The sequence below is a fragment of the Wyeomyia smithii genome, chromosome 3 (genome assembly GCF_029784165.1).
Source record: "Wyeomyia smithii strain HCP4-BCI-WySm-NY-G18 chromosome 3, ASM2978416v1, whole genome shotgun sequence".
NCBI classification, from domain to species: Eukaryota; Metazoa; Arthropoda; class Insecta; order Diptera; family Culicidae; genus Wyeomyia; species Wyeomyia smithii.
The window spans coordinates 185,477,477-185,504,251 of record NC_073696.1 but is presented as its reverse complement, the minus strand read 5'-3'; the positions used below and the strand labels follow the sequence as shown (position 1 = coordinate 185,504,251).

General features: G+C 42.1%; 1 protein-coding gene across 2 annotated transcripts in view; it reads right to left on the bottom strand.

The window, feature by feature from the left end:
- Positions 1-26,775, bottom strand: part of LOC129732103 (acetylcholine receptor subunit alpha-like 1) — a 353,242-nt gene that overhangs the window by 74,504 nt on the left and 251,963 nt on the right. For both annotated transcript variants that reach the window (XM_055692618.1, XM_055692619.1), the window contains exon 4: positions 17,879-17,923. In XM_055692618.1, coding sequence (XP_055548593.1) covers positions 17,879-17,923 — 45 coding nt within the window. The remainder of the gene's footprint in view (positions 1-17,878; positions 17,924-26,775) is intronic.

The following is a 26,775-nucleotide window of genomic DNA, read 5'->3' as shown; positions in this document are numbered from 1 at the left end:
TTGTTTCGTTGCAGAAAGGGCATCAAATGTTGCAGAAAGGGCATCAAAGGAGCATCAAACATAGCTTCGGCCCTCACAAGTTCCTATCTCACACCTTCACGAGTCATATGATTACACTAGACTGCCGGTTGAAACATGGATACAACTGGTTGGTTCTGCCTGGGCAATGTTGTCATCCGACAATAGTTAAGAAGGTGCGACGCGATCATTGGCGCGTAACCCGTGGTAGAGGAAATGCTTCGCTAACCCGAGCGTCTGTTCACCAAGATGATGCGGCTCAAAACAGCGTTTGATCTCCATGTTAGGAGCGGCTGATCAACGTCCTGGTGGCAGCATGGGACTCTAAACAGAGCTGACACGATGGTTCCCCGGTGAGACAGGGTGTTGGGGAAGGCCCAACGAGCCGCCCCGGAAAACAACCTGTTACAAACAACTTAAGAGATAATACGGATCGGAACAATCGGCATGGACCTAGGCAACGAAATAAGGATTACGATTGGAAACTTGGGACATGGAACTGCAAATCGCTCTGCTTTCCAGGATGCGACAGGATAATCTATGACGAGCTTCTACGCAACTTCGAAGTCAGGCAGGAACTTTGTTGGACAGGACAGAAGGTATGGAAAAGCGGGCACCGGGCGGCTACCTTCTACCAGAGTTGTGGTACCACCAGCGAGCTGGGAACCGTCTTCATAGTACTGGGTAAGATGCGCCAACGCGTGATAGGGTGGCAGCCAATCAACGCAAGGATGTGCAAGTTGAGGATTAAGGGTCGACATCATCAACGTGCACTGCCCACATGGAGGAAGACCCGACGACGAGAAGGAAGCGTTCTACGCGCAGCTGGAGCAGGTCTACGATAGTTGCCCGCGACGGGACGTGAAGATCGTTATTTGGGACATGAATGCTAAGGTAGGACGGGAGGCAATGTACAGACCGGTAATCGGACCAGATAGCCTGCATGCCGTGTCTAATGATAACGGCCATCGGTGCGTAAACTTTGCGGCCTCCCGTGGTATGGTAGTCCGAAGTACCTTCTTCCCCCGCAAAGGTATCCACAAATCCACCTGGAGATCACCCGACCAACAGACAGAGAACCAAATCGACCACGTTCTAATCGACGGCAGGTTTTTCTCCGACATCATCAACGATTCGGACCACTACCTAGTAGCTGTGTGCATGCGCTCAAAACTATCGACGGTGTATTACACCCGCCGAAGTCGAACGCCGCGACAAAATATTGAGCAACTGCGGGACGCCAAGGCTGCACAGGAATACGCGCAGCAGCTGGAGGCAGTGCTACCTACGGAAAGCAGCTTCGCGCAGCTACCCTTGAAGATGGCTGGATGAGCATCCGATCCGCCATAGGTAGCACTGCTGTAGCGCTACTAGGTACAAGGGCCCCGAATCATAGAAATGACTGGTTTGACGGCGAATGCAAACGGTTAGTCGAGGAGAAGAATACAGTACGGGCGAGAATGCTGCAAAACCGTACGAGAGCGAACGTGGAACGATACCGACAAGCACGGAACAGCCAAAACTCAGTCCTCCGAAAGAAAAAGCGCCAGCAAGAGGACCGAGATCACGTAGCGATGGAAAAGCTGTACCAAGCTAACGACAGTCGGAAGTTCTACGAGAAGCTGAACAGCTCCCGTAAAGGCTTCGTGCCGCAAGCCGATATGTGCAGGAGCTTGGACGGAAACCTCCGTACAGACGAGTGTGAGGTGATCGATCGGGACAAGCTATGGCTAATTATGCACGACTACGGATTTCCGGACAAACTGACGCGGTTGGTCAAAGCGACGATGGATCGAGTGATGTGTGTAGTTCGAGTTTCAGGGGCACTCTCGAGCCCCTTCGAAACCCGAAGAGGTCTAAGGCAAGGTGATGGTCTCTCGTGCCTACTAGTACGTTCTTAAAATTATCGAAAAAATATGCTGAAATGTGCTATATCTTTGTAAGGATAAGTCCTGGAGATGTGTGGCCTTCAACAAAAACGTGTGTTTTGTATGCCCAAATGCTTCTTTAGAACAACGTTTTCTTTTGAAATGTAACTAACAAAAGTTAAATACAAAAAACTAACTATTAAGTAACTTTTACATGAAACACTCTGTTACTCTGTTCCCAATGAAGATAGAAATTTTGTTTGTTCAACAAAGTTTCATATTTTTGTACGTTCTAAAACTTTGCCGAATAAACCATTCCTCTATCTCCTAACACAAAAAAGTTAGTATTTTTAATATATGAAAACCTACTGTGACATATGCTCGCCGTACTCTAAAATGGGTGAATTGGGACAAATGGAACCCAAAGAAGTTTATAGTACTTCAGCTTAACTTCAAGGAAAAGTATTGACATCATGATTCCACTTGCCCCTTTTTAACCTATACGTTCTTGAAGTTATCGAAAAAATAAGCTAAAATATGATATAACTTTGTAAGGAAAAGTCCTGGAGATATATGGTCTTCAGCAAAAATGTGTGTTTTGTGTGCCATAACAATTCCTCCGAACTACACTTTCGTGTAAAATGCATCTAACAAAAGTTAAGTACAAAAAACTAACTTTTAAATAAGTTCCATGTAGTGTACTTTATTACTTTGTACCGAAAAGAGATAGGATTTTCATTTGTTCAACAAAGTTTCATATTTTTGAATTTTCTACAACTTTGCTGAATTAATTATTCTTCTATCTCTTAACACAAAAAAGTTAATTTTTTTATTTTTAGTATGGTTAACTTTTCATATTTTCTGACAATTTGCAATTATGCGGGTCATTCATACAAACAATTGTTCCGAAGACACTATTAAGCTAGGATGAAGTTGAAAGGCGCTATGGAATTAAGTTCCACTTTTTGCCTTATTGGACCACTGTGCAGCGGGGTAAGATCGCCCACCATTTTTTGAGGATAAACAATATTTTTAGGGCCGAAACGATTGATTTTATCGGTATAGTGTCTCTGACAAAGTTGTAGATGGTATTTTTTTCTTTTTAAATAAAAAATACACTGTGAAAAATCTGAAAAAAAATTTTGTCTAAGTTTTAACTTATTTTGTTTTCTGATTATTCAAGTTCAAATCAATGTTTAGGTAACTTTTTTGGTTTTCAAAAGAAAGAGATTTTTTAGAATTGAGGTTTTTCAAGATATTGAATTCATAATATACCCATCTTTAAGCTAAAAATTAAAACTCATTAAACCTGTCTATATGATTCTTTTGAAGACTTATTATGTATAGAAAAATACTAATAATAATTATTTCTTTTATTTATATTTTCAATTTTCTATGCTCTTTTTTTTGAAGAACAAAATTACCAACGACTCCATACACCAAACAAACCGTCCAAAAAAAATTTCTTCACAAAATTTGAGCTATTAATATTTCTATAACTCCATGATCCAACAACCATCAAATTTTAGCTTACCTTTTGTAGATTTTACGGGCAAGAACATGTTTTTTAAATAAATTCGAAAAAAAAAAAAAAAATATATATATGTATATATATAATATATATATATATATATATATATATATATATATATATATATATATATATATATATATATATATATATATATATATATATATATATATATATATATATATATATATATATATATATATATATATATATATATATATATATATATATATATATATATATATGGCAGAGCTGTATGCCACCACGGGTCGGTATTTGGCGATTACCGTAGGCCACGGAAGTGCTAACTGCAAGAACGCAGTCCCGGACCATCAGCGAGAGCTAGCCTAGGTTGTGGTGAGACTCAGGCATTGGGCCGCCGAATTCTCACAAAAGCCACATTATCCGGAAGCAGCTCTGACGGAGCGAATAGTGCCGCTCTCACCACCCAAATGCACTAATTCGCCCATTGGGATTGATGCCAGTAAGTTCCCAATTACGGTAACTGGTCGCAACGCCATATGATAAGAGTCGGATTTCGTTTTCGTACCACGATTCTGGGCTGGCACCTACGCCGAGCTCCCTTAGTAAGGTCGTGTGACAACGGCTTGAAACGGCGAGACAACAACCGGTGCAGGGGTCTCCGTCCCGTAAAACCTGGCAGGCCTTCCAGTACGTTCCAAATTCATTGCCCGGTGGGAACCAGGCAGGAGTGGGATCAGATGTCCTTTCCTGACTTGCGCCGGTCGGGGGTGTCATAGTAGCTCATAAGGCGCTATGGCAGCCGCCCCTAGCCAAGGCCTCACTGCTTCGGCATAGACTACCATGGGACCAGATAGGCGACCACTCCAGTATGGATAAGGATAGCGGCTGGAAGGGGGACCCACTTAACAAAAATGAACAGTAATAATGAAGATCAACAATTGGGCGCAGATGGGTTGAAAAACCCGTTTGCACGAGGAGGCATCCAGAGGTCTCCGCCGAGAAAGGCGGAGATGGATGCAGTAAAGGACGCCTGCGAAGACGGCAAAGGCAGTACGCCTACCGGATCGACGCAAGACATCGCAGTGGCTGGTCCACTGTTGATAAAGGCGGTCGGAAGACAGCGAGACACGCTACCGAAGGTAGTAGCGCTGTCGGAGCAGCTCGATGCCATAATCGAGTTTGCGAAAAGTCGCACCAACACGACGAAGTACCTGAAGCAGGCTCTCTACATGCTTCGGTCCTCCGTCGATGCTGCGAAGAAGGAGCACGCCGAGCTCAAGGCAAGAGCGGTGGCTGCAGAGAAGAATGCAACGGAGGTGACCGGAAGGGCGACGAAGTCGGTCCAAACGGACACCTGCACGTTTGCAGCGGTTTGCGCCTCCGGGTCAGCCGCAAAAAGAGCAAGGCAGTCTCCGGGGGAAGCCCCCGAGAACAGCAAGAAACAGTTGGTTGTGCTAAGCCCGCGAGATAGTACACCAACGGCCTCCAAGTCCGCCGAAAAGTCTGCCGAAGTGGCAGCTACGGGAAACCCTTGGGTTACGGTGGGAGGAAGGAAGCGCCAAAAAGTCAGCAAGCGCAACGACGAGAAGGCGACAAATCGTCCAAAAATGGGAAAGAAGGCGCGAAGCAGGGGCGACGCCCTCATACTCAAGACGGAGGGGTCCAAGTACTCCGAAGTCTTGAAGAAAATGAGAGGCGAAACCCAGCTCAAGGATCTGGGAGCGGATGTGCGGACTATCCGTCGTTCTCGCACCGGCGAGATGATCCTTGAGCTCCGTAAGGATGCTAAAAACAAGGGCGCTGCCTACAAGACGGTAGCCGAGCAGGTCCTCGGGAAAGATGTGCAAATTCGGGCACTCACCTCAGAGGTGACTCTCCAGCTCAAAAACCTGGATGAAATCACCGAGAGGTGCGATATTGCACAGGCCCTCAAGGAGAAGTGCGGAGTGGAAGTAGCCACTGAGGTAATTCGCCTCCGAAAGGGTCCAGCGGGGACCCAGGTGGCCACTTTCCGGCTTGCATCGGCCGATGCAACTCTGGCCCTGAAGACAGCCAAACTTAAGGTTGGCTGGTCAGTATGTCCCCTGAGCATACTCCAGCAGCCGGACGTTTGCTTCAGGTGTTTCGAGGGAGGACACAAGTCCTGGACCTGCAAGGGGCCCGATAGGAGCCAGTTATGTAGGCGTTGTGGTGGTGCTGGCCATAAAGCTAAAGACTGCGGGGAGCCTCCCAAGTGCTTGGTATGTACTGGAAAACGGGACGCCAAGCACTTTATGGGAGGCCCACGGTGCCCAGCCGGTAAGGCGGCCACGAAACCACGGGCGTGAGGGTGACACAATTGAACCTGAACCATTGCTATGCGGCACAGCAGCTGCTATACCAAGCAGCGTCTGAGTCGCGGTCGGACATCGCAATCGTATCGGACCCCTACTGCATTCCTCCCGGAAACGGTAATTGGGTTGCAGATAAGCCCAGTACGGCGGCCATATGCACGACCAGCAAGTTCCCGGTTCAGGAGGTTGTGTCAACCTCAAATGAAGGATACGCGGTTGCCAAGGTGGACGGAGTGTTCTACTGCAGTTGTTATGCTCCGCCGCGTTGGTCTATCGAAAGGTTCACCCAGATGGTCGATTTGTTATCTATGGAGCTGACGGGACTAACACCCTTAGTAGTGGCGGGCGACTTCAACGCTTGGGCTGTTGAGTGGGGAAGCCGCCGCACGAACCGGAGGGGTCAGATCTTGTTGGAAGCTTTGGCAAAGCTCAACCTAGATCTGGCCAACGTTGGAACCAAGTGTACATTCAGCAGAAATGGTGCGGTGTCGATCATCGACGTGACGTTCTCCAGCCCAGGACTGATCGTGAACTGGAGGGTAGACGATGGCTACACCTATAGTGACCACCAGTCGGTCTGCTATAGCGTAGTCCAGAACGTGAGGCGGCAGGCGACGGGTAGAGCCAATACTCCGACCGTCCGCGGGTGGAAGACATCGCATTTCGATGCCGAGGTATTTGCAGAAGCAATGAGAAGAGAGCGCGAGGGGGGCAGTTGGCTCCGCCCGAGTGCTGACCAATTAGTTGCCACATTATCGCGGGCGTGCGACGCCACCATGCCTAGGACCCGCCAACCTAGGAATGGTAAGTCACCGGTATACTGGTGGACCGACGCGATAGCGGACCTCCGTAGCGCGTGCCTCCGTGCAAGACGGATGTTGCAACGTGCACGTACCGATGCACAGAGGGTAGAGCGCCGTGTAGTATTCGGATCTGCAAGATCGGCGCTTAAAAGTGCGATAAAGGCGAGCAAAAAGGCCTGCTTCGATAGGCTATGCGCGAGTGCCAATACGAATCCGTGGGGCAACGCCTACAGAGTCGTAATGGCGAAGACCAAAGGCGTGTTGGCGCCTGCAGAGCGATCACCAGCGATGCTGGAGCGTATCATCGAGGGACTCTTTCCACGACACGAGCCAAATCCTTGGCCTCCGGTTGCTGAGTCTCACGTCCGACGTTCCAGTATCTCAGACACAGACCAGGGATGGTCGGCCAACCTGCCGGGCATCCAATCCGTGAGAGACGGCAGCCGTGCCGAGGTTGTGGAGGAGGTAAGGGTTACGAATGAGGAACTCATCGTGATCGCCAACTCCCTAAAGGTGAGCAAGGCACCGGGACCGGATGGAATCCCGAACTTGGCCATCAGGACGGCCATGAAAGTGGCCCCCGATCTATTTCGAGCAGTCATGCAGAAGTGCCTGGATTACTGCCTTTTTCCGGACAGGTGGAAGCGACAGAGATTGGTGCTGTTGCCGAAGGCTGGGAAACCGCCAGGGGACCCATCGGCATACAGACCTATCTGTCTGCTGGACACTACGGGCAAGGTGCTTGAGAGGATTATCCTCAACAGACTGGTAAAGTACACAGAGGGTGTAAACGGTCTGGCAAGTAACCAGTTCGGCTTCCGGAAAGGTAGATCCACGCTGGATGCTATTCTCTCTGTCACCAAGACGGCAGAGGTAGCACTCCAGCGTAAGAGTTGGGGCATTCGCTATTGCGCAATCGTCACGCTTGACGTGAAGAATGCATTCAATAGCGCCAGTTGGGACTCCATAGCGCTCGCGCTTAGGAGCATCCACGTACCGGTGTCGTTGTACAAGATTTTGGAAAATTATTTCCAGAATCGGGTACTAGTTTACAACACGGAGGAGGGTCAGAAGTGCGTCCCAATCACCGCAGGGGTACCGCAAGGTTCCATCCTGGGCCCGGTGTTGTGGAATGTCATGTATGACGGGGTGTTGAAACTAAAGTTCCCTGTAGGGGTTGTGATCGTCGGTTTCGCAGACGACATCACGCTAGAGGTCTACGGCGAGTCGATCGAAGAGGTCGAGTTGACGGCCGCGCACTGCATACGCAAGGTCGAAGACTGGATGCACTCTAGGAAACTGGAGTTAGCGCACCATAAAACGGAGGTTACGGTTGTGAACAACCGCAAATTAGAGCAACAGGCGGTGGTCAGAGTCGGTGACTGCACCATTACCTCAAGGCGTTCCTTGAAGCTCTTGGGGGTTATGGTTGACGATAAGCTCACATTTAAGAGTCACGTCGACTATGCCTGTAAGAGGGCTTCAACGGCCGCTGCAGGACTATCTCGAATGATGTCCAATAGCTCAGCGGTATATGGCAGCAAGCGTAAACTTCTTGCCAGCGTGGTTTCGTCCATACTTAGGTATGGTGGGCCAGCGTGGTCCAAAGTGTTAGGTACCAACAGTCATCGTCGAAAACTGGAAAGTACCTACAGGCTCATGTGCCTGAGGGTTGTGAGCGCGTACCGTACAGTGTCATACGACGCAACCTGCGTCCTGTCCGGCATGATGCCTATCAGCATAGCCATTAAGGAGGACGTAAAATGCTTTGATCAACGTGACACAAGGGGTATACGAGGCACCAGAAGGTCATTCTCGATGATCAGATGGCAGCAGGAATGGTCCAATTCCGCAAAGGGTAGATGGACGCATCGACTTATTCCGGACGTACCCGGATGGGTCGGGAGGCGCCATGGAGAAGTTAACTTCCACTTGACACAGATTCTGTCAGGTCATGGTTGCTTCAGGCAGTATCTACACAGATTCGGGCATGCGGGGTCCCCCATGTGTCCCGAGTGCGCGGATGCGGAAGAAACTGCTGAGCATGTCTTCTTCGTGTGCCCTCGTTTTGTGCATGCGCGGAGCGACATGATGGTAGTGAGCGGGCCAGACACCACTCCGGACAACCTAGTTCGGAGGATGTGTAAAGACCCAAACATTTGGAGGGCGGTTTGTACAGCCGCCTCTCAAATAGTTTTAGAATTGCAAAACAGGCGACAGGTTGACCACCGACACGCCAGTGTTAGCTAACGGCCAGTCTCCAGGTTAGTTAGCTAAGTTAGCAAAGAGATCTATAGAACCAAGAGGGTGCACAGAGCACAAAAGCCGCTCCCCGAAGCAATACCTAGCGGTGGTCCCGGGAGTATTATGGGCTGGAGACTGGAGGGGTTTTAGTGGGTCCGGTCACTGATTCAAACCAACCCCACACTCCCTGAGGTTGGTCACCTCAGGGGTATGGATGCAAATTTCCCCTCCACCTGAAACAAAAAAAAAAAAAAAAAAAAATATATATATATATATATATATATATATATATATATATATATATATATATATATATATATACATATATATATATATATATATATATATATATATATATATATATATATATATATATATATATATATATATATATATATATATATATATATATATATATATATATATATATATATATATATATATATATATATATATATATATATATATATATATATATATATATATATATATATATATATGGTGTAAACGGTCTGGCAAGTAACCAGTTCGGCTTCCAGAAAGGTAGATCCACGCTGGATGCTATTCTCTCTGTCACCAAGACGGCAGAGGTAGCACTCCAGCGTAAGAGTTGGGGCATTCGCTATTGCGCAATCGTCACGCTTGACGTGAAGAATGCATTCAATAGCGCCAGTTGGGACTCCATAGCGCTCGCGCTCAGGAGCATCCACGTACCGGTGTCGTTGTACAAGATTTTGGAAAATTATTTCCAGAATCGGGTACTAGTTTACAACACGGAGGAGGGTCAGAAGTGCGTCCCAATCACCGCAGGGGTACCGCAAGGTTCCATCCTGGGCCCGGTGTTGTGGAATGTCATGTATGACGGGGTGTTGAAACTAAAGTTCCCTGTAGGGGTTGTGATCGTCGGTTTCGCAGACGACATCACGCTAGAGGTCTACGGCGAGTCGATCGAAGAGGTCGAGTTGACGGCCGCGCACTGCATACGCAAGGTCGAAGACTGGATGCACTCTAGGAAACTGGAGTTAGCGCACCATAAAACGGAGGTTACGGTTGTGAACAACCGCAAATTAGAGCAACAGGCGGTGGTCAGAGTCGGTGACTGCACCATTACCTCAAGGCGTTCCTTGAAGCTCTTGGGGGTTATGGTTGACGATAAGCTCACATTTAAGAGTCACGTCGACTATGCCTGTAAGAGGGCTTCAACGGCCGCTGCAGGACTATCTCGAATGATGTCCAATGGCTCAGCGGTATATGGCAGCAAGCGTAAACTTCTTGCCAGCGTGGTTTCGTCCATACTTAGGTATGGTGGGCCAGCGTGGTCCAAAGCGTTAGGTACCAACAGTCATCGTCGAAAACTGGAAAGTACCTACAGGCTCATGTGCCTGAGGGTTGTGAGCGCGTACCGTACAGTGTCATACGACGCAATCTGCGTACTGTCCGGCATGATGCCTATCAGCATAGCCATTAAGGAGGACGTAGAATGCTTCGATCAACGTGACACAAGGGGTATACGAGGCACCAGAAGGTCATTCTCGATGATCAGATGGCAGCAGGAATGGTCCAATTCCGCAAAGGGTAGATGGACGCATCGACTTATTCCGGACGTATCCGGATGGGTCGGGAGGCGCCATGGAGAAGTTAACTTCCACTTGACACAGATTCTGTCAGGTCATGGTTGCTTCAGGCAGTATCTACACAGATTCGGGCATGCGGGGTCCCCCATGTGTCCCGAGTGCGCGGATGCGGAAGAAACTGCTGAGCATGTCTTCTTCGTGTGCCCTCGTTTTGTGCATGCGCGGAGCGACATGATGGTAGTGAGCGGGCCAGACACCACTCCGGACAACCTAGTTCGGAGGATGTGTAAAGACCCAAACATTTGGAGGGCGGTTTGTACAGCCGCCTCTCAAATAGTTTTAGAATTGCAAAACAGGCGACAGGTTGACCACCGACACGCCAGTGTTAGCTAACGGCCAGTCTCCAGGTTAGTTAGCTAAGTTAGCAAAGAGATCTATAGAACCAAGAGGGTGCACAGAGCACAAAAGCCGCTCCCCGAAGCAATACCTAGCGGTGGTCCCCTCCACCTGAAACAAAAAAAAAAAAAAAAAAAAAAAAAAAAATATATATATATATATATATATATATATATATATATATATATATATATATATATATATATATATATATGTATATGTATATATATATATATATATATATATATATATATATATATATATATATATATATATATATATATATATATATGTATATATATATATATATATATATATATATATATATATATATATATATATATATATATATATATATATATATATATATATATATTTTAATTCTATTTTTATATATTTTATTTATATTTTTATATCTTTTCTTTAAATTTTTTTAGAGTGTGTACTTTTTTCGGAAGTAAAAAACTACTATTTTCAATTCTGCCGGAGACGTCATACCAATCAAACAAACTGTCCTGGCTCTAAAATTATTTTGGTTCATTTACACCATTTTCAAAGAGGTTTACTTTTTTCAAAAATAAGTCTTGTTAAAATATATTACTAGAAAAGCTTCAACCAAATCGAAAATGGTCGATTAACATCGATGTCTTATGTGGCTTGAAGTTGCTTTACTGATCCTGTAAATATTCCCTTTGTAGTGTCGAGGCATTTGGGTCTTGAAGTAAAACCATAAGCAGTTGTATACGTGGCGGTTTTACCCCTTGTATAGTGGGCGACTTTACCCCCAGTGGAACATTTTCATATTTGACCGAAAAAGTAGTCAAAATTACAAGATTACTCACGGCCTTCGATATTTCCGAAAGAAGATAGATTCAGGCAAGCGATTAAACGTATTTTCACGAACAAAACAATTGATTTTTAGACTGAAAAACCTTAAGTCCCGTTGCCGCAAAACAATAGCGCATTGACTGGTTGCCAGCTGAAAGGTTGTTTTTATTTATTTCTGCGACCGTTCGCGCACTATCAAAACAGAAAAACGTGCAAAATGTTATGTAATTATACTGTAATAGACACGTTAAAGAAATTTTTCAATTATTTTATAACTTGGTAGTAAAACTACGGTGGGCGGTCTTACCCCGCAGGGCGGTCTTACCTTGTTTACCCCTACGTATTTCGGTTGCTATACACTGAAAATATTTTTTCGTTATTCTCTGCACGCACATTTCGTAAACATGGAATTCGTAGATTGTACAGCACTTTTGCTGGATGTATAGAACATTCGTACTGCAAGTTATCGAATAAAATTGCAACTTTACGCATAATTTGTACAATTCACGAATGTACTTTCATACGAACGTGGATAACAACGAACAAAAAAAAAACAGAAGCACGAGTATTTACTTGAACGAAATTTTTGTGTTCTGTTAATTTTGATTTCGTATAATGTATATGTTATTGCGTAAGCTTACTAATTCTTAGTACTATTGACATTATGCAGCGTTTGTTTGTACGATTGATTGCGTTTATTTCTTGAACCTTTCGTTACGTATACGAATAGAGATCTGCAACCATTTTGACAGTTCTGACGAAAGTACCTTCATATTTAATACTCATTAAAGATATACCACACTGCAAATATTTTTTCGTTATTCCACTCACGCACATTTCGTAAACATGGATTTTGTAGAGTGTACAGCACTTTTGTTGATTTTATAGAACATTCGTATTGCAAGTTATTGAAAAGAACTGCAACTTACGCATAATTTGTCCAATTCACGAATGTACTTTCGTATGAACGTAATAACGAGTAATTACTTGAATGTGTTCCGTTATTTTTGATTACGTATAAACAGAGCTTGTGGCCACATGGTTACAGAGTCCGCTTTGATAAGCAGATGGTCGTGTGTTCCTCTCCTTCGCTTGGTCCGAATCCGTTGCTTTTTCACGATGAAGTAGAGAACATTTATGCGCTTCTGAAACAACATTACTCTCGCATCGATAGAACCGCCGCAAAACATATACCCTTCGCTCAGGTTTCGTATTGAAATAACTTTCGTGAACATTTGTACGTCTCTGGGGTTAAGTTGGAAGGTGCGAGTCGTCGCTCTCTCGCAATCGATAGAGCTAGAATTGCGTTGTGGCAAACCGGTGATGATCAATCAAGCTCTCCTTTATTTTTGATTTCGTATAATGTATACCTACATTATTGCGTAAGCTTACTAATTTTTCGTACTATTTACATTATGCAGTATTCTTTGTACGAATTATTTGCTTAAGCTTATTAATTTTTCGTACTATTTACATTATGCAGCGTTCTTTGTACGAATTATTTGCGTGAGCTTACTAATTTTTCGTACTATTTACATTATGCAGCCTTTGTTTGTACGATTGATTGCGTTCATTTTCAAAACCTTTCGCTACGTATACGAATAGGAATCTGTAACAGTTTTGACAGTTCTGACGAAAGTACCTTCATATTTATTACGCATTGGTTTCGTTGCAAAAAACAACAAAAGGTTTTGTATATAAAACATACGTTTTCGTGGAATAAACTAAAATATATTTTCAGTGATACATACCACCGTCATCAGTCCATATAAGCACTGATGTTGGTTATATGTAGCAACCGAAATACGGACGTATCTGCGGATGATTTAAGAAGCTATTCGATCTTTCGGTAGTGGAATTAAATAAAACATAACCTATTCTCAATATTCAATTCCATTTTACTAAGTCGCTCAAAAAGAAATCTATTCATCAGAATTAAAACAGATTCAATTTTCGGGCAACTTTTGTAAAGTATGTAAAATATACATTTATCCTACACATTTTGAAAAATTCTCCATTGCAAAAATCCTTGATATTGCAAAAAACACAAATGCCTGTGACCCAGATCAATACACAATCAGGATAAAACCCCACAACTCGAGTCTCTAGATATCGCAGCTACAATCGGAAAACATTGCAATAGGTTTAATAAGGAATTATTCAATGAACCACAACAATGCTTCCCGACAACTGATGCCAATGCCAATTCAAACCGCATTCAAGTTGAGAAGAAGAACGGATTCATCCTGCCTGGCACCGATCGCTTGTCGGGGGACTGGATGCCTTAACCACAGGCATTGATTGCTCAGCACAATAAAGAAAATAGGTTCCCCAGCTTGCAGGTGCAGCAACCGCTGCAACCGACCATATTTCACCTTACTCAGTGGGTGGATAAGGTCTGCCAATGGCATTCCTATTAACCTCTTTACTTGAAAAATGCAATACGCCTGGTAGAATGTTTGTGCACGATTGCATGGTTTTCTGCTTCGAAGTCGTGAAACCTGCTCTCTTCCGGTGTTTTGCCATCCTTGTCGAAGAGAGGCTATAATTTAACTCCAAAAATTAAGTTTTTCATTAACTACTTGGTACATGTGAGTCTAACTCTCGATAAGCATGCTCAATTTGGCTGATTTTTTTGAGTTCAATCACAAATTTATTTTTAATTAAATAATTCGAAAAGAGATTCTGAAAAAATAAATATTGAAGTAAAAAATACTATTATCACATACTATATTGGTACAATGACAAACTATTTGATACTCACTGCAATCTATTCGAAAATTTGATAGGGCTAAACTAAAAGATGAGAATATTAAACTATTGCAACGACACGAGGTTATATGAGGAAGGAAAATGTTCACCACTAGGGAGATGATGTAGTATTTTATTCATGCAGTTGAATGTAATTTGTGGTTTCTTCCCGCTTTGCTGAACCGTTTTTAATATGACTACCAGCTGCCATACAGTGGTTGACTTCTGAGGTCAACGCATCAGAATGAGCTCGGAAATAATATGGAGAAAAACCGGGAACAATACTGCATTCAGTGTCGAAAAAACAAGCTCCAATAGCGAGCCTGTGTGCAGGGGCAACAAGAAACGAAAAATTGCGAATAACGGGAGGTGATCAAGTTTTTCACACTGAATCCGGTTTTATTTCGATGAATAGAATAAACTAGCTATCGGCTAACGTTAACGGGATATAGCGAGTCGCCACCAGGCACAGTTTTTTATTACATTTTCAGGATATTAAAAACAGTTTTAGTATCCACTGGACAGCCTTGCTGCGCTAACGATTGACGCATGCATAATAAAATTGTGCATTTAGACATAATATCAATTGCATTCGGGGTATCTTTTTAAGTTTTAAATAAAAAAAAGTGAAGGATACGACCTGTCCCAACGGTTGTATATCTGGTCTTTTGGTAATTTTTGCGATTTTTCCCGTTCCTTCCGTTAAACACATATCTTGAGTATTATGCGCATAAAAAACATCAAACACTCAATGGTACGTAGCAAGTGAAACTTTCAAAAACATCTGTAATAATGTTGACAATATTGCTGCGTATTTAGAGATTGTTTGACGTGAGCCGAATAAAAAAATTTCCTAGAATTTTTTTTTTCATTATTTCGTAGTACGGTGGTTCCACTAAATTGCATACCCGCTAATTGACGAAAATTCCTCTTCGCACGTTTTGGTATTGGTTAGAAAAACTGTTAGCAAAAACTTGGCCGTCGCAACGCTGAATTGATAAATTTGTAGCGAAGTGAAAAAAATATTTGGATATATAGATAGCTTATAGACTGCTGATGTTTAAATTGTTAGTTGCAATTTCAATCGAATTTTCTATATTTTTAGTCACCATACCGCTGTGACACTTTGTATACTTTTTACATAATTTGGTGAAATTCTGAAAGTTCAGAGTCACAAAAAGACATTGTTTTGCTAATTTTTTTCTGTGCTACTGATAATGTATTTTTACGGTAATGCAAAATGGAATGCGATTATCGTCTCCAAATATTTGGATAGCAGATCGCTCTTCTTCTAAAAATAAATAAAAGATTATAGAAAAATTGAATATAAGAATCTAACCTCTCTTTATGTTACACAGAATGACAAAAATTAAATACGCTGTGCGTAGCAGAGCATGACAAAATGGTCCCAAAGGACTAGACAGCAATCATAAATTATGGAACGCTCGTAGAGAAAAGATAGGTTAATCTCCATTGTTGCGTATAAGTGCGGGGATGAGCAAGGAGCAATTATCATTACATAACGATGGGAAAAGATATGCAAATAACGTTTTAATTGCATAATTAACTCATTTCTGGAGAAAAACCGAATCGCTGTGGGCAAAACTTTTCATTTTGGCTATAGAGCAGGATCTGCTTAAAATATATGGACAATCTCAAAAAACGCCATTGGCAATGCAAGAAAGGGCAATTTTAATTATTATGAACCAAACACTATTCCGGATCCACAAAGATTTTATTACGAAATTGGCGAGAAAGTTTTATTTTAAAGTCTATCTCGGGAATTTTGACGATTTGGTAAAATATATTAATAGTCGTTTGCTTAAGTCATTTAGCATGAAACTTGTGAAATTTATCTGTTTGTTCTAAGCCGTTCAATTTTTTTATTGGTTTACTCAACTCGTAGAAACCTAAAGCCTAAACATAGTAAAATTTATAATATTAGAAATAAAAAATATAGTAAACTTCGAAGTAGTTTTGCGAATGACTTTAGTACTTTAAACAGACAAAAAAATAATCGCTACGACATCAAATAGATAAAAATGCTATGTTATTGTGTTTCTTAAGCTATTCCAATAATCCAATTTTCAGGTAATTAATTACCATCTTGAACATGGTTTAACAAAACCAAACCGCAGCATTACATTCCACTACAGTATTTCGACCGTCACTTCCCGGTGGAAACTTAAATACACAGCAGGAAGCGAAGAAAAATTGAATTGCGAAAAGTTGAACCAGGGGAAAGTTTGCTTTTTTTCGCTCTCTTCAGCCGTTCTCGCTTTGTTGTTTATTTTGAAACACAGTTTGTGCCGGATTTATTTATACTCTACGTGCTTTGAGCAGCTAAAAGTTTTCAAGGAGGAACTCAAACCCAACGCAGCTCCTTACGGTATTGATTTTTGCACTTTTAACTAGAGATGCACCGAATAGCACTATTCGGCCTTCGGCCGAATACCGAGTAGCCTTTTTTCCATTCTTCGGTGAGACGAATATTCGGCCGATCGTATGATAACAAAATAACCAAATGGGTATTATTTGAAGTTTAAATTGTTTCTTTCGCTTTCCAGTTGTTCATGTACGAAAACGATTGAAAATTGTCCTAACTATTGCACAAGAAATAATTATTTTGCGTCTATGGGACCTACTTTTGTTCTTATTTGAGTTGTTGTTTAAAAATAATGTTTTTGAGGATATGATTAACACATTTTAAAAGTTTGTGTTACAACTACATTTTAAAATAAAATGCGAGAAATGAACGAGAACTCAGGATGTGACTTTGGCTCAGAAAAAATATACCTCATCCAGACAAGACATGAAATATTGTGTGGAGATTGCGGTTCGTGTTCCGTTTTAATGAGATATATTCCTTTCTAAGCCCAAGTTACATCTCCAGTTTTCGATTACCCCCGTTCATAAAACTAATAATCATTGGCCACTATTCGGCTCATTGGGCATATTCGGCATATTCGGCCGAATAATAAACTTACTATTCGGCGATCCGAATATTCGGTAAAATCCAATTTTTGCTGATATTCGGCCCGAATATTCGGTGCATCTCTACTTTTAACACCGTTGATGTTCGTGCCATAACATAATGACTCTGTATTAGCACATGAATGCTCGAACATGAATGAAATCAGTAATGGTGCGCGACCATCATATTTCAATACGTTCGTCTTATTAATTACAAACCCAAGGTCCCATTATATCATCATCAAAGCAGTATACATCATAAACATCCGGAATATACACATGCGAAGGCAAATAGATACTACTTTGAAACACACAAATTTATATTAACTCCGTCATCCGAATAATATCATTCACTCCGCGGTCGGAGAGTAAACGCCGTGAACTTATTTTCCGGCAACGAAATTAGACATATTGGTGATGTGGGAGCCATTTGTTATGATATATTCATTTGAACTTAAATAAATTTCTCTGGGGTGCTTTGAAACTTTTTAATTTGCTCTCGCAACGATAGCACAACGTGAAACATTGCTGAAGCGAAGTCTGAGCGGTGATATTATATCATTAAAATGCTTACCTGTTCTACCCACACGTTAGTAGTCATGATTTGGTTTTTAAGGTTCTGCAAGTAAAGAAGATTGGGAAAATATTATACACTGCAAACACTGCAACAATGGTGATAAATATGAGGGCAATGTCAGTTCGGTAATAAGACGATATTGCGCCCGACGAAAGTGGGTTCCCAAAAAAAATTGAACAATGGAACAAATTGAACAATGGAACAAACGAAAAAAATCAATATTTTTTAATCAATCCACTGCTTTGTTTAAAGATCTGAAAATTTTTCGAGAAATGGAAAGAATAGGTTTCTGGAATTCGTATGCAGGCATATATGCATAATTAAAATGTGACGAAGTCATACTCGACGTGGCTCCGAAACGTGAGGGTGAAGATCACGTCCTAGAATTGCAATGATCGCCTTGAGGCAATAGTGCAATCTTCGACGCTGATCACCCTCTAGCACGCGTATGTAGTACGTGGCCGCCAGCTCAGCATCTTTACTGACTCACCGTAGACCACTAAGGTTATATCGACCAAAACATCAACAATTTCAACTCCCGTATACTAACACTCAATTCTGAAAGTAACTTTCCACAATCTTATGCAGCAACATCGACACATGGAGAATCCGAAACCGGGAGCTGGCGCTACTAAACGCATTACTCGAGTCTAGCGTGGCGATTGTCTTCCGCTAGATTGCTACCTCCGACGTCTTAGTGACGGTGAGAATGGTATCCACTGTTGGCTTTTGGTGTACCTTGCTAACTTGTTGAAAACAATTGTCTCAAGCACGTTGCTCGTGGTGCAGGCAGAGCAGATAGCTGATGGCTTACATGGTGTTAAAACCAGTCTCTGTCGCTTTCACCTCCCTGGGAAGAGGCAGTCATCCAGGCATCTCAGTTAGTGGTGTTCCCGCCAACAAAGCCGTCCCGATATTGAGTTCAGAGAAAATAAGGGGGTCCTCCAGTCAGTTACCTCAAGTAAGTATGCGTGCTTTGATAGCTCTCTGCTTCCTGACAATATCCCAATTTCCAGCTTCGAATTCTTTGCCAGATCTAGGACTCCTTGCAGATTTATCAGCGAATTTTGTACTTGATGGGTACATAACCTCATGTTGCCGAGAAGCTGTCCAAAATCCATCTTTAAGTATGTTTCGCCGTCCATTAGCAAGCGTTCCTTTTACTTCGTCAGAAGCTTCTCGTACAAATTTCAAGCGCTAGTTTAGCCACCAAGTTTTGCTTAAGAAGGATTTCGCGCGAACTCGACTGAGGGGCTGGCAGCACTCTCTAAAAAATTGAATGAAACCGTGTGGGTATGTAGGCCTTACTACCCTCCCTAAGTGAATCGAAAAATCGACTGGTTTGCGAAGCGATTGAACTAAGCGGTGGAGCGTTAGAGACACTGAACAGCTCTCGCAGAGTGTAAGAATCACAATGCCGTATGTACTGCGACCTGGAAGGAATTCTTCTGACTAGCGAGTGTGAGGTTATCGAAAGGTGGAAACAGTACTACGGCGAGCATCTTAACGGCGATATTACAGCAGACCAAAGGGATGCGTCACCACGGACCAAATCTTTGCACTGCGGCAAGTACTCCAAAAATGCTACCAGTACAACGTAACCACGCACCACCTGTTCATCGATTTAAGACAATGTATGACACAATCAAACGACAACAGCTATGGTAAATTATGCACGAGCACGGGTTCCCGAACAAACATACGCGATTGGTCAGAACGACGATGGACGGAGTGATGTGTACAGGGCGAGTTTCGGGAACGCAATCGAGTCCTTTCGAATCTCGAAGAGGTTTGCTGCAGGGTGATGGGCTTTTATGTCTGCTGTTCAACATGTTATTAGAAGAGCTGAGATAGACACGAGTGGTGCGATCATCATGAAGTTCGGCCAGTTATTTGGCTTCGCTGACGATATTCCCATCAACGTTTTCATTAAAAAAATGAAGAAAAAATACCAATTTTTCATGGGTTTACCTTCACATGCACTGACGAAACTACCCATGCAACAACAATCATAGTACCCCATGAGTCAGCAGAAAAAGCTCGACAGCTTTGTTAATCGAACTCTAAGCGTGATGGCAAAAACAAGCTACCACGTTCAGAGGTGTGAGCGTTCAGGAACGGTACCCCGCCGCGTCGAAAACGGACATCGTGTTGCAGTTCGTGGACACTGGATACGCCCGTTCCGGCATCTACAACTTCCCAAAGTTACTGAAGTGTCCGATATGGGACATATATTGGATGTCAGAATGTGTTTTGACTCTCACCGAGCGGCGATCATTTCCAAAGTAATGTGACAGTTAGGTTTTCTTTCCAAGATTGCGAAGGATTTTTCGGACCCGCACTGCTGGAAGTCATTATACTGTGCTCTCGTCCGTCCAATTTTAGAAAATGCGTCAATCGTGTGGCAACCGTATCAGGTCTCGTGGAGTCTCAGAATTGAACGTGTTCAGAAACGGTTCATCCGTTTGGCACTGAAAAATCTACCTTAGAGAAATCCTGATAATTTGCCACCATATTCTGATAGATGCCGGCTACTGGCTCAGGATACACTGGAACAACGAAGGAAACTACAACAAACTTTGTTCGTGGCGAAAACTTTATACGGTGAAGCTGACGCCTCCAAACCACTAGGAAAGATGAACTTCAAGACTCTCCGGAACACATCGTTATTACAGCCAACCTTTCACTGGACTTTGTTTCGTCAAAATGATCCGGTTTTAGAATGCATTCGAGCGTTTACGGCTGTGGAAGAGCAGTTTGATTTTAATGAGACAATTGAACGATTCGTAAATAGGATAAGATCTATGATACATTGGACTAATTTTATTCATTAAGACTTTATTTGTCAGATGAATCACACCAAATACAAAATCAAATACAAATACACTCACTTAGTGATTACAGAGAAAGCTGAAGCCTCAACCCAAGCAGCTTTGTACACGAAGGTGGCATACCTTCCTCTATGGCACTCAACGATAAGGCGGCATCCATCCCTTCGATAAGTTAAATCACCACATGGCCATCGCAAAACTGTACGAACTTGGCACCAACGGTCTCACCTCACCGGCTAACCGTTGCTATTGGTACCGGAGTACCGCAGGGAAGGCACTAATAACCACTTATCTTTTTGCTCTATTTGGACCCTTACCAAACAATCCCAAGCCGTGGTATGGCCTTTGCTCAACTCCACTCGGCCGATGGCTGCCGTTTATTTGCCCTGCAGTCTGCGTAAAATCCGTACTTTGTCTTTCACCTGATCGATCCTCGACGGATTGGTTTCAAGAACCACTTTCACCGGGTGTCGTCCGACATCCTTACGACATGCCCAGCGCGCCTGCCGATTTCAGCTGTATGGACGATGCCTGGCTCCCTTAGCAGCTCCTGCAGTTCGTCTCCACGTTCCGTTCTCCATCTGCATTCCACCGACGATGGTAAACAACACCTTCCGCTCGAAGACCGCAAGCGCGCGTTGGTCCTCCACAGGTGTAGTCCATGTCTTATGGCCATAGAGGACTACCGGTCTGATGAATGTCCTATAGATGTTCAACTTGGTGCAGCGGCGAATTCTACTCGATCGGAGCGTCCTTCGAAGACCAAAATATGCACCATTTCCTGCCATAATGCGCCGATGAATTGCTCTACTGGTATCGTTGTCGGCATCTTCACAAAGGCCCGAGCAGCAGTGTGATATCGTCAACGAAGCCAAACAGTCTTACGTGGATGAAGTTAAACTTTAACTCTGAGTTCACACAACTGAAGGTTGTTGCTTCAACATCAGCTGAATATCTTTGCCTATTGTCATCATCGGAACTGTTTGGATGTCAATCCATCAAAATGTCCGGCTATTTCGTTTTCGCAAAGAAAACAAACTATACATTTTAAATGCGCCTTGCTAGTGACAAAAATTGGGCGTGTAAACCAAGTTGAGGACCCAGTTTACTTTCAAGCCTCACATTTTGTACGCTGTATATAAAACCTGTAAAGTTATAGGGTTCCTTTTTAGGACTGCTAAGGAATTCACGCGTGTCTATTGCTTCAAATCTTTCACTGTTCATTATCTTGCTCTATATAAGAATATTGCTAGATTGTCTGGAACCTTCATTCCAACGATGGTATGGAAAGCTTAGAATCAGTTCAACAGTGCTTTTTGAGATTCACTTTGTATAAACTGCGCTGGAGGAGTCACCTCCGTCTACCAAGCTTCGGAGGCCACTGCTTATTGATAAGTTTGGAGCCGACTACCCGAAAAACTCCGCGGTCACATTTAAAGTCGTCTTGATAACCAGATTCGGGAGTCCCTCCGGTCTAGGTGCCTTGCTCCCCTTTAGGGATTTGGCGATCGCGGTGAGTTTCTCATTGGTAACATTTACCTCCTCTCCAGCCTGCGTACGAGGATAATGAAACGAATATAAACGTAAATAGAATACTCTCTTGTTTTGGCCTCAGTTTTGTTTTGACAGCTCCTTTTTTATAGATACCTGTAAACTACAAATACTCAATAAGAGAGAAATGGGCGATGAAAAAAACTGCCGATTTAGTAACTGTGTTTCACATGTCAGTGGCAGGCATGTCTAAACCCACCACACCATCGCGCGTGTGTTTCAAGCGATGCCACGGAGGGTATTAAGATTTATTTGTTTTTTTTTTTTTTTGTTGGTATAATCACCGTTACTTCATATGTATCGTATTAATTGATATTTTTCGGTGAACAATTACAAAACATTTCTTACTTTGCGTGACGTTTCGGCCTACTGTTGCGTTTCAGCCATCTTCTGACGCCTGCAATTTTATTTAAAAACAAACATTTTTAAAAAATACATAAAAAACACATAAAAACGTTTTGTCATAATTGTCGCTTTTTTCTTTCACAACTCACAATTCGATCGCCGCAGCTTTTCGTCACCTCTTTCAGCGCCGCACGATCAGGTATTAAGATTGCTCTTCAGTGCGTATACAAAACGAAAAACTCACAGCGTTCTAGATGAAACAGCCCTTCGAAAGATTCGGCAAACACAGGCCCGAGTGTTCTTGACTTCGTGAGCCCTCGGGAACCCGCATGCCTACACGTGTTTTCTCAAACGCTTCATTTTTTTTTTCAAAAGTACATATGAAAAAAATATTTCAGGTGGTTGTATGCGATGGCTAACATCCATCTATCCATTATTATTCCATTGTCAATCTCTTCGTGGCGATTAATGCTCGTGTGTTCCCTGAAACTGCAAGCCCTCGGTTGCCTCATGTACCGAAGTTAAAAACCCGCGGCTCACGTGTTAACGAATAGGTCTCTCGTATTTTGTCTTGAGCTCGCGATGAAGGGTAATACGAAATGCCCTGTGCAGATGGGCCACATGCGCTTTGGAGTGCTGTGGTTTTCCCATGCCTGGTCAGAGGTGCCAAATCTTCTCTCAAAGCGCAATGTTCACTAATTTTTTCATTCGGCTCGTATAATCGGTGGTGACGATGAAAGTCCAGGAGAATGATGAAATGTATCGCGAAAACCGCGAAGGTGTTCAATTTTATGTTTACGTGTAATTTTATACACTTTAACCAAAATCACTTTGTCACTTCGTTAACCTTACCAAAGGTTTGTAAACCTCCGGTTTAAAATCACTGTGGTAATGCAATTCTGGAGCATTTTATTTTTATTCAGCAATAGAGCAAGAAAATCGTATTAACCCCTTATTGCACCTGATTGCAACACCTCTCACTGTGGTGCTGCCTTTCTTGTTCGTTTGCTTAGATTTTGACAGTTCGTTTGGCTCACAACATTCTCTCCACTCCTGAGTATTTTAACTTTAAATTAGATGTATACAGAGTGGCACCGTGTCGTCCAAGATATCGCTGGTAACACCGATAACACTGAACATCCTTTCTCTTTTCTTCGCACGATTTTAATAGGTTGTTTGCTCGATTGTAATAACACTGACAGACAATTTTGACAGTGTCGCCACTCTGTATACAGACTTTCTACTGTAAACATGTGCTATACAGTGTTTCCAAATCTAGAGAAACATTTCAAAAGGTCCTATCTGTCTTGATCGATTTTTGGATCGATCACTTTAATTCACCTTTTATGACACGCTTGGGAGAATTACTAAAGCTGAACCATTACCAAGATGAAAAGACGCTCCGGGAAAACGATGGGAGCAGATAGGACCTTTTGGAATGTTTATCTAGAAATATAATACGATCGTGCTTCAGAGTTGAAAATAGTAGTTTGAATTCTAGTCCTGAATTTTTTCTTTAACACGCGGCTGCTTTCTATTATACAGGGTGCGTGCGATACCCTGTATAATAGAAAGCAGCCGCGTGTTAAAGAAAAAAAATTTCAAAGTTTTCAAAATTGTGGTTCCGACTAACTAGTGCGACACCTACTGGACATATTTATTTATTTATTTATTTTGTATATTCACCAACAGGCAAGCAGGTGCCCAAATGGCGTAACTTAAAGCTAACAATTGAAATATCTTCGGAGAGTCAATAAATATAACAGCTGACCCGGCAAACTTCGTACCGCCGTCTTGAGTTTTATTGATTGCTGTATTGCAAAAACTGGAATATCTAACTGCTGCTAAAAAAAGATATGTTTTAGCTCTGATTTGTCTTTAGTTTTTTTCAATCTAGCGTTCGTAAAATTCTGAGTTTTTATTTGATTGAACATTAAAGATTGAAGCACCTATCAACCATAATCAAATTATTTCAATACATTTCTGAAAATAAACAGTCATACTTTTAAATATTCTGAAGGAAATTATTACGTTATTAATTTAATTATTCAAAACCTTGGCTTAATGCAAATATAGTAATACCCTTCTGCCTGGCCAATCTCACTGGAACAGATTTTATAAAAAGCTTCAGAATTCTAAATAATTCAAGCTTAAAATTCGGAATATACGAAACATGTGAAAGTGGTCAAGGCGGTCCTAGCCACTAAATTCTATATATTCCACAAGGTCGGGGTCCGGGTCACGTGAACTTGCGACATAGAGCTGTCCATGTGAGAAGCATGAATACTCGGAGTTTATGCCACAAATTTTTAGTGACTGTCCTTGGGTTGTATCAATAGTCATCGCGAATGCGCGACGCACAGGAAATTGCAGACGTTTGAAATTAAACGGCAAATCGGTAGGAGTAATCGGGATACGGGATTACGACTTCTCCTTTGTAGTTTCCTGTCAGAATTGTCGCTTCAAGGACATTTGCCATCGGGTAGTGGCAGCAATGCATCTGTTCGGTGGTAAATTTGACCTTGAATCTATGAAGTAGTAGAATTTGAAAATATTTGATTAGCATTTTTCTCTTAATTGAGTGTTTAAGTTCCTATACTTTATTTTTCTTTTGTTTAAGACTCATTTGAAGACTATGGAAACTAAGTGTGTAACTGACGATTCTGAGATATATGGGGTGTCGAACGTCGGCGCATGTCGAGCTCGTCTTGTTCTTAACCGATCAACTTCCCTTCGGGACTCGTATATTTCCTGACTTTCTAATATTCTATCTGCAGTGTTACGAAGCCTGACACTTTTATTGATCTGCTACTACTCGTGTCCTAACTCGCAAAACTGGATCAAAAACAACGACTTCAATTTTAATTCAACGGCATGTTAAGTATTTGAACATTCCACTTACAACTTTAACTAAAGAAACCCTAAATTAATCCACCTAGCGGTCAGACTCAGCCTTTCTCTTTCAAACTTTTTATTTGTAAAAATAGATTTACATGAATGCTTAAATCCAATAAAGGATTATTCACTCTTTGGTTCCTAAAATATTGATGTTGTAATTAAAGTATAAAATATGAAATTTGACGAAATGTAAGTGCCTGAGAATTAGCGAAATAAAAGAAATGACTGTTAATTTCGAACAATTTAATCACGAGCGATACCGGGAACGTTCAGATAGTACGACACCACATTTAAATCATGTTGAGGCCATATATATTGATCAAAGCAGGTATAGTTTTGAATAGTCTTTGAATTTCTTTTCGTTTCAAAAGTTTTGAGCCACATATCAATATGTTATGAGGTTTGTTATTTGAGAGATGTTTGAGAGATGACTCGTTTGTATGACACTAGTTATGTTCAAATAAGTCTTGAAATAGTTGAGATAATAGACTTTCGTTGTTTTACAAATTAAAACATAACAATTGCTTAAGTTTGATTACAATCAAATGAAAGGGTATCGTATAGGGCAGCCAAACTTTATAACCACGTGTTCAATCAAAATTCATCAGTTAACCCTCAACTAGCCCGTTCATCTGAAATCAATATTGTTCAAATCTGTTTCTAAGATAATGAAGTTTCGTGATTTTCACATTTCGATACATTACAGACGAAGTTACAATCCGATTACAGCAAAATTCAATAGGGTGTTATGAGGCAGCTAGACCTTTCATTTGATACTAATTCTGTGGAAATCGGGTCAACCATCTCTGAGAAAAGTGAGTGAGTCCAACTTGTCTTCGGAATATGTTTCTTTTCATAGCTGGATTTCACATTTTTAAACATAACAGGCAAGGTAATAATCCGTTTGTAAAATAAAATCATTAGGGTCTTATGGGGCAACAAGACCTTCCATATGACACTGATTTTATAAAAATCGGGCCAGCCATCTCTGAGAAACATGAGTGAGATTAAATAGTCTCCAGAACACGTTTCTTTCCATAACTTCTGAAACACATGTTCAATCTTCATAAAATTCAAAAGTTTAGGGTTTTTAAGGTAGCCCGTTCATTTGAAACCAATTTTGTTCAAATCAGTTGTGTGATTTCTGAGATATTGATGTTTCGTGATTTCTACATTTTGGTACATAACCTCTAAACTAGGAATCAGATTACAATAAAATTCAATAGGGTCTCAAAGGGCAACTAGACCTTTCGTTTGCAATTATTTTCA